At 32.1% G+C, this 18,281-nt stretch overlaps 1 protein-coding gene across 1 annotated transcript in view; it reads left to right on the top strand.

Moving 5' to 3' along the window:
* LOC149960512 (uncharacterized) overlaps positions 1-18,060 on the top strand; it is a 32,992-nt gene extending 14,932 nt beyond the window's left edge. Inside the window, exons 2-5 of the mRNA XM_090180312.1 lie at positions 13,550-13,829; positions 15,826-15,894; positions 16,666-16,720; positions 17,999-18,060. Of these exons, the coding sequence (XP_090036438.1) occupies positions 13,551-13,829; positions 15,826-15,894; positions 16,666-16,720; positions 17,999-18,060 (465 nt within the window). The 5' untranslated portion in view covers position 13,550. The remainder of the gene's footprint in view (positions 1-13,549; positions 13,830-15,825; positions 15,895-16,665; positions 16,721-17,998) is intronic.
* Positions 18,061-18,281: the final 221 nt, after the last annotated feature.

The raw sequence follows: 18,281 nt of genomic DNA, 5'->3' as shown, positions 1-18,281 counted from the left end.
AAATCGTTTTCGGTTGCCATGGCAAAACGAAAACCCATCGCAACTTTTCCCGAATTTGAACAAAATCGGTGATTATCACCTCGGGTCGTCTCCTTGTAAGTCTATTCATAACAATGAGTCCAGTTACTGTTCTAGGAGCAACAAGCGCAGGTCCTAGGTTGCAGCTAGGAGCAACAAACTGTGGGGTGCTGTGTTTGTTGCTCCTAGGTGGCAGGGTCAGTTATTATTTGAAAGGTTATATATCTTTTAAGTTGTAAATAGCAGCAATCCAACACTCAAAAATTACCGGAACTGCTAATAAAATTTATCCAAAAGAGTCCGCCAGACTCTACTAAACATATTCTACTGTAAAAGGGGGTTAGTTGAATGAAAAATGATAGATAGATATAGATATTTGAAGAATTTTAACAACACTCAGGTGTATAAATTAACCCTTCAACATATGGCAAACATTCATAATGAAGGCAAAATTTATAAATACAATTTCTTCTCTCAAGTCCATGGACTTGGCGTCTAAAACCATAATTGCCTATGTTAATTGGCGCCATTATCTGTATTTCCGATCTCAAAAAATTTGGTTTTAATAAAAATTAATGATAATTCACGCGATTGCGTTTCGCTATCTTATTTCTAAAACCAGGTATGTAAAACAATTTTGTTGGGGTAATGATCATTTAATTTAAAAAAAGATTTTAATACGATACGAATTGGGACCCTCAGGAGTCCTTAACTTTGAGCCCTTGATTTCTCAGCGACCACTGAGGCGACAAATATTAACGATACGTCCGGGAATGTGGTATGAAAAATTCTTTCAAGCGGAATACCCGTTTGGTCCCTTGATTTCTCAGTGACCACTGATGCGAAAAATATGAACGATACGTCCATTAATGAGGCATGAAAAACTCTCAGAGGTGTGATACCCGTTTGAGCCCTCGGGGGCCCTTAATTTCTCAACAACCGCTAAGTTTACAATTATAAATGATACGTCCATTTATGGGTGATTAAAATGTTCTCGATAGAGATGCCCATGGGGGCCCTTGGATAAAATAATTGTATAATGTGAACTGGGCTTAACTTAAACAATTGCCTTAGCTATAGACCTCTATTTTAATATCTACCTACCTTATATATAGTTACTATTACTAATAGTCTCTAGGCTCAGTAAAATTTCTGGTATTTTTTATAATTTTTAATTTATAATAAATGCAAAGAATTTTCCATCACCGACCCCGACCCTGACTTGTTTTTCGCGGGGTTAGACCCACCCTGACCCCGACTTTATTTTGACCCCGTACGAACACTAGATACGCCCTTGTAGTATCTCGTGGTTATTTGTCGTTGATCTTTCAACAATTATATAATCATAGACGTGAGTCCGATTGTTTCCAAAACGGAATTAGAGAAGCTGAAAGTCCACTGAAGTAATTGTTTAGTATTTGCCAAAAGGTTGGCCAGCTTAGCTTCAAATTTAAAGGGCAACACAAGTCGTGATACAGGGAAAATGAATGTATTATATTTAAAGGGTAATGCACGGGGTATAGATGCATGCACAGATACAGTTTTTAAATATAAGTTAGGACTTCAGTAGAAGAAAAGTGCGGGCGAGACGCCACTCCCGGGGTCGGGGTCAGGTTCGGGATCGGGGTCCGGGATTTAAGGGGTGAAATGAGGGTAAAATCGTCGAAAAGTCAATGTATTTAGGGTATTTTTCGCGACGATTTGTTTTTTCGTATATCAACATATTGTGTCCAGGCCAACTTGTTCATTTATCTACGCTTATCTCGAAAGATACTTGAACGTATATCTTATCAAGTTTTATCGTACGGAATAAGTTGAAATGATGTAAAAATTGATAACCTAGGCGACGCGTGCGCAGATTACCCCGGGGGACGCGGTTAATTTGAATTTAAGAGTGTTTTGACGTCATGGAATATTCGTTGTTAAAGTAGAATGGAAATATTTTTAAACTTCATTTTAATATCATTGTAGTATGCTTGACACTTGAACCAATCTCACGAGCATTTCTTAAAACGAATATCTCGATCGCGTTTTATCGTACGAAATAAGTGGAAATTATGTAAGTTGTATGATTAATAACCTAGGCAGGAAGATAGCGCGCGCGTGCGTGGATTACCTGGGAGGCGTGGATTACCTGGGAGGCGTTGATTACGTGGGAGGCGCGGATTGCCCGGGCGCGCGGTTAATTTGAATTTAAAACATGGATTCCCTCTCCGAAATAATTCATGTACCCAAAATTGGACCGCAAGTTTTTTTCTTTTAGGGGAATCTCTATGGGAGTTTAACATTACAATAAAGCTAATAGGTCCAGTTTGGGGTACTTTTGGTCCGAAATGGGGTACATAGGGCCGAAAATGGTGACTTTGGTCGTTTTAAGGGTACTTTTGTTCTATTTTGGTCCATTTTTGGGTACATCAGAAAAGCAGTTGGAAAAACGAAGAGCCTTATTTTTTTTTCCCACCCATCTCAAAACTCCAAAAATTTATTGCTTTAATTTATTTATCGCTTCCGTAGGTATAAAATAAGATAAAAACCACTTACCTATATTTTAATTACGGTAAATTAAAAATACTTAATTAGTGTACTAAGTTACGTTTAAAAGAACCTTTTGTAACAATTCCAATATGTAAATATAGGTATAAGGATTGAAAAAATACTTAAAGTGGTTTTACTGATAAACTCTAAAGGAATTTAACTTTAAAGGGTATCTTAGATTATTGTTTTTAATTTTATTCAAGTTGAAAACGTATTAAGAGTCCTTCAAAGTACTATAAAAGGATTTTATTTACGAACTTAATTCATATTTTCTTCAAACTTTCAATTCGCTTTTATTACTATTTAAATACGGTAAAATATAATTCTTATACACAAATATAGTCAGAAAGATACTATAAAACACTAAAATTAAAATTAAATTAAATTTGTGTGGATAAGATTTGTAAATATCATTTTGAAACTAATAACTTTCACGCTTTATTTAAGTCAAGCCAATAAAAACAATTACCTATATTTTAAATACGGTAAAATATAAATACATTTCCGATATGTAAATAGGTAGAATAACACTATGAAAAGTTCCTTTTTCTTCTTTTAATACGACAACACACACAACTCTGATACGCAAATATATAAAGAAAATATAAAAAAAAAATACTCTACGTTCGATACGTTAAAATACATTTCCGATACACAAATATAGATAAAGAAATACTATGAAATGTAAAAAGGTAGAAAAATACTACACATTAACCATTATGAATTTAAACTTACAACATCCTTCACGTATAGAGCATAACATATATGTTCAGAGTTAACTTGTTTCCTCGTTATCTTTATCGCATGTGTTTTAAATAGCGTATGGAATAAGTTAAGAATGTACTGAAATGGTGTATGTTTAAACCTCGTAGAATAAAGAGTAAAACATATGTTCAGAGTCGGCTTGATTACTAAAGCGAATAACACAGAGACGTTTCCGGTGTAGTCACGTAGGAAGAAAAATACTACAACACTCTATACTCTACATTCAACACGTTAAAATATACTTCCGAAATGTCAATATAGGTAGTAAAATACTACAAAATCTCTATACTTTACCTTCAATACGTTAAATTACATTCCAATATGTAAATATAGGAGGAAAAATACTACAAAAGCCTCTTTTCTTGGCGTTCAATATGTTAAAATAGATTTCTGAAATTCAAATGTAGGTAGTAAATACTACAAAATCTCTATACTCTACCTTCAATACGTTAAATTACATTCCAATATGTAAATATAGGTAGTAAATACTACAAAAGCCTCTTTTCTTGGCGTTCAATATGTTAAAATAGATTTCTGAAATGCAAATATAGGTAGTAAATACTACAAAAGCCTCTTTTCTTGGCGTTCAATATGTTAAAATAGATTTCGGAAATGCAAATATAGGTAGTAATTACTACAAAAGCCTCTTACTCTACGTTCAATACGTTAAATTAATGATATGCCTCCGATCGAATCGTTCATTTTTTCCTATTTAAATATACGCATTTAAATTAGAATTGCTTCTAGTGTTCGACAGTCGATTAATTTTTATCCACAAATTTTCCGATTTATTTAAAAAACGTTGGTAAAAAGAATATCATTTTAACTTATTTAATTGTGTTTTTTACCCAACCAAGCATTTATTTGAATAAAAGGTATTTAAATAACCAATAGTTAAATAAAAATTGTTAAATGTGTAAATAATCGAAAGTGAACAAGCCTATTTTTTAAATAAAACAAACAGACTTTAGAGTTGATAAGATTTGTAAATATCATTTGAAACTAATAATTTTCACGCTTTATTTAAGTCAAGCAATTACATTTTTAAAAATGAAAGAAGTTAAACAATATAAAAATTTTTAAATATTGTAAATATTTTTAGGTAATAAAGAAATTAAGAAATGTTTTAATTAAAATATCTTTCATTTTCTACTACATTTTTAAAAATGAAAGAAGTTTAACAATATAATTATTCTAATATAATTTCAAAATCAGGTATTATTTAAAGTACAAATGCATAATTTAGTGAAGCAATTCTTATTTAAATACTTTTATTTAATTAATTTGTGTATCTGAAATGTATTTATTGAAAAATAAGTGGGTTTTACTATTTATCACGGTTTTTTATATATATATATATATATATATATATATATATATATATATATATATTGGAATTGTTACAAAAGGTTCTTTTAAACGTAACTTAGTACATTAATATATTTTGGAAGTTCAAAACGTATTAAGAGCCCTTCAGAGTACTATAAAAGGATTTCATTTACAAACTAAATTAATATTTTCTTCAAACTTTCAATTCGTTATAATTCGAATTTAAATGAAAACATCATGGATTATAGGTGCGTAATCTACTATTAGACCGAACGGATTAAAAATACTTAAAGTAAGTGGTTTTACTGATAAACTAAAGCAATTTAACTTTAAAGGGTATCTTAGATTATTGTTTTTAATATTATTCAAATTCAAAACGTATAAAGAGTCCTTCAAAGTAATTTAAAAGAATTTTATTTACGAACTAAATCCATATTTTAGAAGTTAGTTTGTATGAAATATTTACTAATACCTGAAAAATGGACTTTAGAGTTGATAAGATTTGTAAATATCATTTGAAACTAATAATTTTCACGCTTTATTTAAGTCAAGCAATTACATTTTTAAAAATGAAAGAAGTTAAACAATATAAAAATTTGTAAATATTGTAAATATTTTTAGGTAATAAAGAAATTAAGAAATGTTTTAATTAAAATATCTTTCATTTTCTACTACATTTTTAAAAATGAAAGAAGTTTAACAATATAATTATTCTAATATAATTTCAAAATCAGGTATTATTTAAAGTACAAATACATAATTTAGTGAAGCAATTCTTATTTAAATACTTTTATTTAATTAATTTGTGTATCTGAAATGTATTAATTGAAAAATAAGTGGGTTTTACTATTTATCACGGTTTTTTATATATATATATATATATATATATATATTGGAATTGTTACAAAAGGTTCTTTTAAACGTAACTTAGTACATTAATTTATTTTGGAAGTTCAAAACGTATTAAGAGCCCTTCAGAGTACTATAAAAGGATTTCATTTACAAACTAAATTAATATTTTCTTCAAACTTTCAATTCGTTATAATTTGAATTTAAATGAAAACATCATGGATTATAGGTGCGTAATCTACTATTAGACCGAACTAATTAAAAAAATACTTAAAGTAAGTGGTTTTACTGATAAACTCTAAAGGAATTTTGGAATTTTCTAGAATAGCAAAGTAAAACTAAAACGTAAACCAAGTTTAAAACGAAACTAATAAAAGGGAGAAAGGTTGAAGTAAGTAATTTTTTGATTTTTCGTTTTTTAATTTTTGAGTTCCCTATATTATTATAAACTAAATTAAATATAATTTATGAAAATTTGTGATAAAAGATCTGCTCCTTCGTGTTTTACATATATTTAAAAACTCGAGATTTTAATGAATTGTTTTCAAAGCATGAAAAATATAGCAGATTCTTTGATTTTAATTGTAGTTAGTAGTTACTTAAAAAAAAAAGTCGCTAGCTGACTTGGAGCTGGTGTAGTTAAATTTTAAAAATGTGTATTTTAAATTTTGTTTGTAAAAGTTTTTTTTGAAAAAGTTTAGTATTATAGTTTAAATTTATTAAATAAAATAAAATATAAATTATACATTTGGTTTAGTATTTTACTATTGCAAGTAAAATTAATAGTAATTTCAATTACTTTTTTAGTTTTTTTTTTGACAAATATGCAAACTATTTAGTTATTTCAAAAACAAATACGTCGAATTATTTGGTATTCGAAATACTATTGGTTAGTTTTTATATCTTTAATTTTATTTTTCAGAACAATTTCTCTTTGTCTAGCTTCTTCTAACTTTAATTTAGATGGCCTTAAAGCCAAGTATTTAACAAATTTTGTAACCAAGTAGATGGAGCTTTAAACAATTTTTCTGTCATGTAGTCAAGGAAATGTTCAAATATACGTGTATTTGGTCATTTTGATGGTCAAATAGCCCAGTATGGAACTGCGAGATGATAGTCAGACATTGAGACGCGGGTGGCGCCCGTGCCCCAGCGTCCGCGCCCTCGCCCTGATGGTGCCCCGAGCCTCCGTCGACGTCTGAAATGTGAAATGGGGCACCGACGGGGCTGGCGCGGACGCTGGGGCACGGGCGCCACCCGCGTCTCAATGTCTGACTATCATCTCGCAGTTCCATACTGGGCTATTTGACCATCAAAATGACCAAATACACGTATATTTGAACATTTCCTTGACTACATGACTGAAAAATTGTTTAAAGCTCCATCTACTTGGTTACAAAATTTGTTAAATACTTGGCTTTAAGGCCATCTAAATTAAAGTTAGAAGAAGCTAGACAAAGAGAAATTGTTCTGAAAAATAAAATTAAAGATATAAAAACTAACCAATAGTATTTCGAATACCAAATAATTCGACGTATTTGTTTTTGAATAATATTAAAAACAATAATCTAAGATACCCTTTAAAGTTAAATTCCTTTAGAGTTTATCAGTAAAACCACTTACTTTAAGTATTTTTTTAATTAGTTCGGTCTAATAGTAGATTACGCACCTATAATCCATGATGTTTTCATTTAAATTCAAATTATAACGAATTGAAAGTTTGAAGAAAATATTAATTTAGTTTGTAAATGAAATCCTTTTATAGTACTCTGAAGGGCTCTTAATACGTTTTGAACTTCCAAAATAAATTAATGTACTAAGTTACGTTTAAAAGAACCTTTTGTAACAATTCCAATATATATATATATATATATATATATATATATATATATATATATATATATATATATATATATATATATATATATATATATATAAAAAAAAAACCGTGATAAATAGTAAAACCCACTTATTTTTCAATTTAATACATTTCAGATACACAAATTAATTAAATAAAAGTATTTAAATAAGAATTGCTTCACTAAATTATGCATTTGTACTTTAAATAATACCTGATTTTGAAATTATATTAGAATAATTATATTGTTAAACTTCTTTCATTTTTAAAAATGTAGTAGAAAATGAAAGATATTTTAATTAAAACATTTCTTAATTTCTTTATTACCTAAAAATATTTACAATATTTAAAAATTTTTATATTGTTTAACTTCTTTCATTTTTAAAAATGTAATTGCTTGACTTAAATAAAGCGTGAAAATTATTAGTTTCAAATGATATTTACAAATCTTATCAACTCTAAAGTCTGTTTGTTTTATTTAAAAAATAGGCTTGTTCACTTTCGATTATTTAAACATTTAACAATTTTTATTTAACTATTGGTTATTTAAATAAATACCTTTTATTCAAATAAATGCTTGGTTGGGTAAAAAACACAATTAAATAAGTTAAAATGATATTCTTTTTACCAACGTTTTTTAAATAAATCGGAAAATTTGTGGATAAAAATTAATCGACTGTCGAACACTAGAAGCAATTCTAATTTAAATGCGTATATTTAAATAGGAAAAAATGAACGATTCGATCGGAGGCATATCATTAATTTAACGTATTGAACGTAGAGTAAGAGGCTTTTGTAGTAATTACTACCTATATTTGCATTTCCGAAATCTATTTTAACATATTGAACGCCAAGAAAAGAGGCTTTTGTAGTATTTACTACCTATATTTGCATTTCAGAAATCTATTTTAACATATTGAACGCCAAGAAAAGAGGCTTTTGTAGTATTTACTACCTATATTTACATATTGGAATGTAATTTAACGTATTGAAGGTAGAGTATAGAGATTTTGTAGTATTTACTACCTACATTTGAATTTCAGAAATCTATTTTAACATATTGAACGCCAAGAAAAGAGGCTTTTGTAGTATTTTTCCTCCTATATTTACATATTGGAATGTAATTTAACGTATTGAAGGTAAAGTATAGAGATTTTGTAGTATTTTACTACCTATATTGACATTTCGGAAGTATATTTTAACGTGTTGAATGTAGAGTATAGAGTGTTGTAGTATTTTTCTTCCTACGTGACTACACCGGAAACGTCTCTGTGTTATTCGCTTTAGTAATCAAGCCGACTCTGAACATATGTTTTACTCTTTATTCTACGAGGTTTAAACATACACCATTTCAGTACATTCTTAACTTATTCCATACGCTATTTAAAACACATGCGATAAAGATAACGAGGAAACAAGTTAACTCTGAACATATATGTTATGCTCTATACGTGAAGGATGTTGTAAGTTTAAATTCATAATGGTTAATGTGTAGTATTTTTCTACCTTTTTACATTTCATAGTATTTCTTTATCTATATTTGTGTATCGGAAATGTATTTTAACGTATCGAACGTAGAGTATTTTTTTTTTATATTTTCTTTATATATTTGCGTATCAGAGTTGTGTGTGTTGTCGTATTAAAAGAAGAAAAAGGAACTTTTCATAGTGTTATTCTACCTATTTACATATCGGAAATGTATTTATATTTTACCGTATTTAAAATATAGGTAATTGTTTTTATTGGCTTGACTTAAATAAAGCGTGAAAGTTATTAGTTTCAAAATGATATTTACAAATCTTATCCACACAAATTTAATTTAATTTTAATTTTAGTGTTTTATAGTATCTTTCTGACTATATTTGTGTATAAGAATTATATTTTACCGTATTTAAATAGTAATAAAAGCGAATTGAAAGTTTGAAGAAAATATGAATTAAGTTCGTAAATAAAATCCTTTTATAGTACTTTGAAGGACTCTTAATACGTTTTCAACTTGAATAAAATTAAAAACAATAATCTAAGATACCCTTTAAAGTTAAATTCCTTTAGAGTTTATCAGTAAAACCACTTTAAGTATTTTTTCAATCCTTATACCTATATTTACATATTGGAATTGTTACAAAAGGTTCTTTTAAACGTAACTTAGTACACTAATTAAGTATTTTTAATTTACCGTAATTAAAATATAGGTAAGTGGTTTTTATCTTATTTTATACCTACGGAAGCGATAAATAAATTAAAGCAATAAATTTTTGGAGTTTTGAGATGGGTGGGAAAAAAAAATAAGGCTCTTCGTTTTTCCAACTGCTTTTCTGATGTACCCAAAAATGGACCAAAATAGAACAAAAGTACCCTTAAAACGACCAAAGTCACCATTTTCGGCCCTATGTACCCCATTTCGGACCAAAAGTACCCCAAACTGGACCTATTAGCTTTATTGTAATGTTAAACTCCCATAGAGATTACCCTAAAAGAAAAAAACTTGCGGTCCAATTTTGGGTACATGAATTATTTCGGAGAGGGAATCCATGTTTTAAATTCAAATTAACCGCGCGCCCGGGCAATCCGCGCCTCCCACGTAATCAACGCCTCCCAGGTAATCCACGCCTCCCAGGTAATCCACGCACGCGCGCGCTATCTTCCTGCCTAGGTTATTAATCATACAACTTACATAATTTCCACTTATTTCGTACGATAAAACGCGATCGAGATATTCGTTTTAAGAAATGCTCGTGAGATTGGTTCAAGTGTCAAGCATACTACAATGATATTAAAATGAAGTTTAAAAATATTTCCATTCTACTTTAACAACGAATATTCCATGACGTCAAAACACTCTTAAATTCAAATTAACCGCGTCCCCCGGGGTAATCTGCGCACGCGTCGCCTAGGTTATCAATTTTTACATCATTTCAACTTATTCCGTACGATAAAACTTGATAAGATATACGTTCAAGTATCTTTCGAGATAAGCGTAGATAAATGAACAAGTTGGCCTGGACACAATATGTTGATATACGAAAAAACAAATCGTCGCGAAAAATACCCTAAATACATTGACTTTTCGACGATTTTACCCTCATTTCACCCCTTAAATCCCGGACCCCGATCCCGAACCTGACCCCGACCCCGGGAGTGGCGTCTCGCCCGCACTTTCCTTCTACTGAAGTCCTAACTTATATTTAAAAACTGTATCTGTGCATGCATCTATACCCCGTGCATTACCCTTTAAATATAATACATTCATTTTCCCTGTATCACGACTTGTGTTGCCCTTTAAATTTGAAGCTAAGCTGGCCAACCTTTTGGCAAATACTAAACAATTACTTCAGTGGACTTTCAGCTTCTCTAATTCCGTTTTGGAAACAATCGGACTCACGTCTATGATTATATAATTGTTGAAAGATCAACGACAAATAACCACGAGATACTACAAGGGCGTATCTAGTGTTCGTACGGGGTCAAAATAAAGTCGGGGTCAGGGTGGGTCTAACCCCGCGAAAAACAAGTCAGGGTCGGGGTCGGTGATGGAAAATTCTTTGCATTTATTATAAATTAAAAATTATAAAAAATACCAGAAATTTTACTGAGCCTAGAGACTATTAGTAATAGTAACTATATATAAGGTAGGTAGATATTAAAATAGAGGTCTATAGCTAAGGCAATTGTTTAAGTTAAGCCCAGTTCACATTATACAATTATTTTATCCAAGGGCCCCCATGGGCATCTCTATCGAGAACATTTTAATCACCCATAAATGGACGTATCATTTATAATTGTAAACTTAGCGGTTGTTGAGAAATTAAGGGCCCCCGAGGGCTCAAACGGGTATCACACCTCTGAGAGTTTTTCATGCCTCATTAATGGACGTATCGTTCATATTTTTCGCATCAGTGGTCACTGAGAAATCAAGGGACCAAACGGGTATTCCGCTTGAAAGAATTTTTCATACCACATTCCCGGACGTATCGTTAATATTTGTCGCCTCAGTGGTCGCTGAGAAATCAAGGGCTCAAAGTTAAGGACTCCTGAGGGTCCCAATTCGTATCGTATTAAAATCTTTTTTAAATTAAATGATCATTACCCCAACAAAATTGTTTTACATACCTGGTTTTAGAAATAAGATAGCGAAACGCAATCGCGTGAATTATCATTAATTTTTATTAAAACCAAATTTTTTGAGATCGGAAATACAGATAATGGCGCCAATTAACATAGGCAATTATGGTTTTAGACGCCAAGTCCATGGACTTGAGAGAAGAAATTGTATTTATAAATTTTGCCTTCATTATGAATGTTTGCCATATGTTGAAGGGTTAATTTATACACCTGAGTGTTGTTAAAATTCTTCAAATATCTATATCTATCTATCATTTTTCATTCAACTAACCCCCTTTTACAGTAGAATATGTTTAGTAGAGTCTGGCGGACTCTTTTGGATAAATTTTATTAGCAGTTCCGGTAATTTTTGAGTGTTGGATTGCTGCTATTTACAACTTAAAAGATATATAACCTTTCAAATAATAACTGACCCTGCCACCTAGGAGCAACAAACACAGCACCCCACAGTTTGTTGCTCCTAGCTGCAACCTAGGACCTGCGCTTGTTGCTCCTAGAACAGTAACTGGACTCATTGTTATGAATAGACTTACAAGGAGACGACCCGAGGTGATAATCACCGATTTTGTTCAAATTCGGGAAAAGTTGCGATGGGTTTTCGTTTTGCCATGGCAACCGAAAACGATTTTGACAACATGATTTGGAATTATTTCCAAAGAAAATAACATGGGAATCTGAAGGATTTTAAGGGTCCCCCAATCAGTGCGTCCCTTTCTATATATATTAGGGATATATTGGAATTGTTACAAAAGGTTCTTTTAAACGTAACTTAGTACACTAATTAAGTATTTTTAATTTACCGTAATTAAAATATAGGTAAGTGGTTTTTATCTTATTTTATACCTACGGAAGCGATAAATAAATTAAAGCAATAAATTTTTGGAGTTTGGAGATGGGTGGGAAAAAAAAATTAGGCTCTTCGTTTTTCCAACTGCTTTTCTGATGTACCCAAAAATGGACCAAAATAGAACAAAAGTACCCTTAAAACGACCAAAGTCACCATTTTCGGCCCTATGTACCCCATTTCGGACCAAAAGTACCCCAAACTGGACCTATTAGCTTTATTGTAATGTTAAACTCCCATAGAGATTCCCCTAAAAGAAAAAAACTTGCGGTCCAATTTTGGGTACATGAATTATTTCGGAGAGGGAATCCATGTTTTAAATTCAAATTAACCGCGCGCCCGGGCAATCCGCGCCTCCCAGGTAATCCACGCCTCCCAGGTAATCCACGCACGCGCGCGCTATCTTCCTGCCTAGGTTATTAATCATACAACTTACATAATTTCCACTTATTTCGTACGATAAAACGCGATCGAGATATTCGTTTTAAGAAATACTCGTGAGATTGGTTCAAGTGTCAAGCATACTACAATGATATTAAAATGAAGTTTAAAAATATTTCCATTCTACTTTAACAACGAATATTCCATGACGTCAAAACACTCTTAAATTCAAATTAACCGCGTCCCCCGGGGTAATCTGCGCACGCGTCGCCTAGGTTATCAATTTTTACATCATTTCAACTTATTCCGTACGATAAAACTTGATAAGATATACGTTCAAGTATCTTTCGAGATAAGCGTAGATAAATGAACAAGTTGGCCTGGACACAATATGTTGATATACGAAAAAACAAATCGTCGCGAAAAATACCCTAAATACATTGACTTTTCGACGATTTTACCCTCATTTCACCCCTTAAATCCCGGACCCCGATCCCGAACCTGACCCCGACCCCGGGAGTGGCGTCTCGCCCTCACTTTCCTTCTACTGACTTCTACTTACATCACGACGTTGCCCTTTACAGAACCGCCAATTAGCCTTTACAACGTGAGAAGCTCATAATCTGCTTAATTTTCGTCTGCTAAACTTTGGGATTTATCCTCCGCTTGGCAAACGGAAATCGCGTTTGTACTCGAACACTTACATGTAGCCTGTAATACTTCGTTTAATTTGAATTTAATTAGTTTACCGCTTGGGTTGGGCTTCGGAAAAAGAAGTTACTCTTGCTTAAAAGGATCTTCAACTGAATCGATGTTTTTCAGGAGCCTTTAGTATTTTCTGTTTTCAGGATGAGTGAACAAGAAGATCAAAGTTTAGTGATCCGACGAAATGCGCTTCAAAATGTGATCACTAAATATGTCAGCGCGGTGGATAAGGAATTGGAGAACAATAATAAGGACCCGAAGAAGTTGGAGGAGTTGCTTGCGCTTATAGAGGAAAAGCAGTCGGAGATAAAAGAACTAGACAAAAGTTGTTTAGTGACAGAAGAAGTGGAAAGCGCCATCGAATTTCACGACAAAATAACACTTCGTTGTCAACGAGCTAGGTCGTCTCTCAATTCATCCTCGGTAAGTTTGTATACTTTTATAAATTTCAATGTATTCTCTTAGCTTTTGTTATCCATTTCGAAAGTTTTGTAAACAGCCGAACACCGTTATGATTCTAAGGACTTACAAGGAGAGTACCCGAGGTGTTAATTGCCGATTTTGTTCAAATTTGGGCGTAATGTAGACCTAAATGAGATATGAAATTTCCCAATAGGAGACGTTGCACTACCCAACAATATTCTTAGAATTACAACTTTTATCAAAATTAGATTTTTTCCTCATTTCACTTAAAAATTGTTAGTTTTACCCCAAAAATGTAACAATTTTCCCAAATTCCCAAACTTGATGAAATTTACCTAAATGTGGTATAAATTACCCATTTCGTGATTTAAAAAGAAATTTAATTTGAAGTATAAAAAAAAATCGTAGGTATTGAACAAAATCGGCAATAAACACCTCGGGTACTCTCCTTGTTAGTTGAATAATTGGATATTTTAAAGCTATTTATCTACATAGTCGATTTTCTTATTTGAAAAGTTTCCGTTTTCACTTGTAAATTATATTGTAGTTATTGTTATTATTTATTTTATGAAAATTGTTATTAAAGTAACATGGCCATCACTTGATATCGAGTCCGATTATCACTGAGGTGGGTATTTAGGCCAATTTGCACTATGAGTTGGGTTGGTACTGGAGCTGCAAGTTAAAATCCGATGTTTGATCTATTTCTTAGCCTTGGAGAGATGCGAGGTGAATAAGGTAGACTAATCTATACACATTGTAGGTATTTTCTGCTCGAACATATCCAAAACTATAAATTAAAAAAATATAGTATTTGTAAAATATGAATTGTTATATACACATTCAATCTGAAATTATACTTAGAAAAACAACCCTACGATATCCATGCCAAGCCGCGGGTGGGTGTCGATTTTAGCGAGTTTAGTATTCTAAAAATACCCCTTTTTTAATGTTATGTATACCACTGGTAAATATTGTTTATTCAAGAAAATCATTGCAAAAACGATATATATTAACTTTAGAAGATCTTAAACTTCATTTTAATTGCTCAATTTCACTGGTCAAAACAGAAATACAAACCGTATTTTATTCTGTACAGTGGCAGTAACGGAAGTACTAATGTACTCACATGTGTTGCTTTTATAATGGTCTTATAATGCCAAAAAACCCACGTTATATTCTGAAAAGCATTTTAACATAAATTTGTCAATTTGTTCAAGAGCTAGTGTAGCATTTCGGTATTTTAAAGTGTTGGTTGCACGAAAAATCGATAGTAATAAAAACGAATGAATGCGGGCTTGTTTTGAAGCCCAGGACGCGTCGTTCTCTTTCCAAAAATGTAATTGTCGAAACAAATTTCCAAGCCTAAGTGTATTAACTTTGAGTCCGAAACTGATCTTTTTCGCTCCTCAAAATCCTGAAATTTTCCGTAGTACGAGCAATTTGGGGCACATCAAAGCTGTAGTTTTATTCCTAAAATAGAAGGAACTGAAGTGGAGGGATTCTGTTTACTTGTAGAAGTTTTCAAACCAGAGGTTTTTAATCATAATATTAGGCTTATTATCGAAATTTAACAAAAATTTTACGAGGAGCCTTCGGTTTCATATCGTTTTTCTACTACGTAGGCTTGTGTATGCCTATTTCAATTACTACTGCGTAGGACTTCTTCCTGGGTATTAAATCAACCTGCTTTTAATCCCAGATTTAAAGAAATGTATTACAGACAATTAGCCAATGATACGCTTCGCATTTTCTGACGTCATGGGTGCCGAGAAAGTCTGGAAATACGCCGAAAAACTCGATTTCCACCATTTCGACTTCTTTTTATAATAATTCAAAGACCACTTAACCGATTTCGATGAAATTTTTTGTACTTGCTATAAAATGTTTGCTCTTTCTAATGAATCATTAATTAGCCATATAGCTAAAATTTCGTGCAACCAACACTTCAATATAATTGAACAATTTACTTAATAATTGAAAACGTTATTTTCAGAATTCTAAGTATAGCGCGGGGAGAGATGTCATTACATTAGGTGGCTCTACAGGTGGTTTAAATAATTCGGTAAGTTAAAACATTTTACTATATTTTGCAGCATTAGAAAAATATTTCCATTCTTTAATTTAAATAAGTGGGCATATTTTGCGCGCCATGCTGAACACTAAATTATCAAAATAGGTTGATTTTGGAATAAGTGCTATGTCCTGCAGACCCAGTGGCTTCGCGGGGGAGTTTTAGGCAGCGCTTGAGTCACCATAAGGGTTTCTGAATCCCATCATCAACAGAAAATCGATAATTTCCTAAATCACGATAGTGAGGAGATATGTGCAAGTTAAATCTATTTAATTAAATAAACATGTGTCGGGTACTTTAAGGAAAGTTTAGTCCACATATTGGTTTAAAAAAGCGTTAAAATTTTTATGCCATTAATTCCCACTTATCTCTAATTTCTCCTTCTAATATTAGGAAAATGATTACACCATTTGCGTAGTTGATAATTCTGAGATTGCCCTCAAAACGTTGTCCACTATATTTAAACTAGCGATACGAAGAAAATAATTCAAGCGATGCTTCCTTATCAAAAACCGTGGAATGCAGTGGCTCACCCAAAAATTAATAAAAAGGGAAGCCTAGGGTAAAAAATTAATTAAATAAGTTAAGTTCAGTTCAGTACGCATTGAAATTTTAAATAACCAGATCTATCGAGGAACTACGTGCCATACATACACCATAAATAATACATTTCCAGATGTGATAAATTCGGTCGGGTCCCTAGAGATAACCCTTTTTAATGTTGTTATAAAATTATTAAAGATATTTAAATATCTTTTTCAGATTATTGGTGGTTCTGATAATAAAATTATGGGAAACCTGATACATGCTCCCCAAGGTAAGAATACGTGTTGAATTTAAACCCAATAACGTTCCATTTGTGGTTGCACAGGCTTGATTTATCCATTATTGCTTGGCCCTTAATAATATGTATCGAGGCTAATGCCCAAGGCACCTCTATTGGGTTTTAAAGCCTTACAATATGCCACGCGAGGCAACAGCTCCCTACACTCACTATTACCGTTAATCTCAACAAATTTTGATATAATAGGAAACTGAAGATCTAGGGGAAAAACTCCTCTAACCAGTTGGGAGAGAACTTGCAAAGCAGAAGTAGATCCGAGTTTGAACCCAGTTTCACAAGCTGGGATCGAACTAGACTCCTCTTACTGCGAGAGGGAAGCGCTAACCACTCCTCCACCCCACTCTGCCCCTTTACCCTGACTAGTGTGTGTTGCTTCGAACAGACATATTGGTTATCTGTTTTAAACTGGCCTTTAGTTATCCTATTAACGCGATGCATGACACACCGAGGGGTTGATCACTACGCGTAATCGGTGTACAAGCCTGTAGCTTTGACAGTAGTAAATAAAGTACGCGTACTCTGTACTACCAAAGGTACTCGGTGTACAGAATTTACAGAAGTTATTAGCCCCTCGTGACGCACAATTTTACCTCTGAAATCGGGGAAAGTAGTACAAAGCCATAAATTGATAAATTGGTTATCAGAGATTTATGAAGTTCTGGCTATAGCTGCTACGACATTTAGGATATACGATCCAGATTTATAAACATTAACAATGATGTAACAATTAAAAATAGTCAAAATTTAAACCTTCAAATGAGGTTTGGCTGTACTGACGCGATTACGTACAAAGTTATGATTACTTAAGTTTGTAATCTTTTGTAACATGACTGTCAGAGTTCAGATTTTTTAGGAAATATTTAGCCCCCGGTCTGAGTTTTGCCTATTTGCACCTTCACTTCTCTCATGCTATGCAAGTTCTGCTGGGATTGAATGGCTATTTTTAATGTTATGGATTTATTTGTTTGAATCCGAAAAATCGTCTAGATTTTGAAATAGCCGAAAATCTTGATGCAACTAATTAAAATATTAATAATTAGGATTAGTCGTTTGTCTTTTTATTCTTTTATTGCAAATAATTGCCGTGTTTTTAATAATTAAGATTTAGATATTAAAAGAGTAATTTAATAGCTAGAGCTAAACATTCTTTATTTGTTTCTCCATTTTAGGTCCTCGTGGTGTAACTGCTACCAATGGAAGCGTATGATTTTTATTTCGTACTAATTCTAAAATAAATACATTGTGTTTCAGATAAGTCTGTTGTTAGTTACTGGCCGTGTTCTTTGAGTGAAATGTCCAAAGATCTATGGTAGTAAAGAGAACCGTTTTCGAGTTATGGCACCTTAATAAATGTTCGTTTCTTTATCTATATGGTTATAAATTTTGACCTATTGTTAACCTTTTCAAGGGTTCACTAAAGGACCATAGTTCTTTGAACATTTTTAATCAGTTTCACCCAAAGACCACAACCCATAATTTATGCCGGACTAATACGAAACACCCTGTATATACTAATATAAATAGTATTAACACT

Source organism: Leiobunum rupestre, chromosome 1, assembly GCF_980474605.1.
Source record: "Leiobunum rupestre chromosome 1, qqLeiRupe1.1.hap1, whole genome shotgun sequence".
Classification (NCBI taxonomy): domain Eukaryota; kingdom Metazoa; phylum Arthropoda; class Arachnida; order Opiliones; family Sclerosomatidae; genus Leiobunum; species Leiobunum rupestre.
Note: the sequence above shows the minus strand (reverse complement) of the source record. Positions and strands in the feature narration are given on the sequence as shown.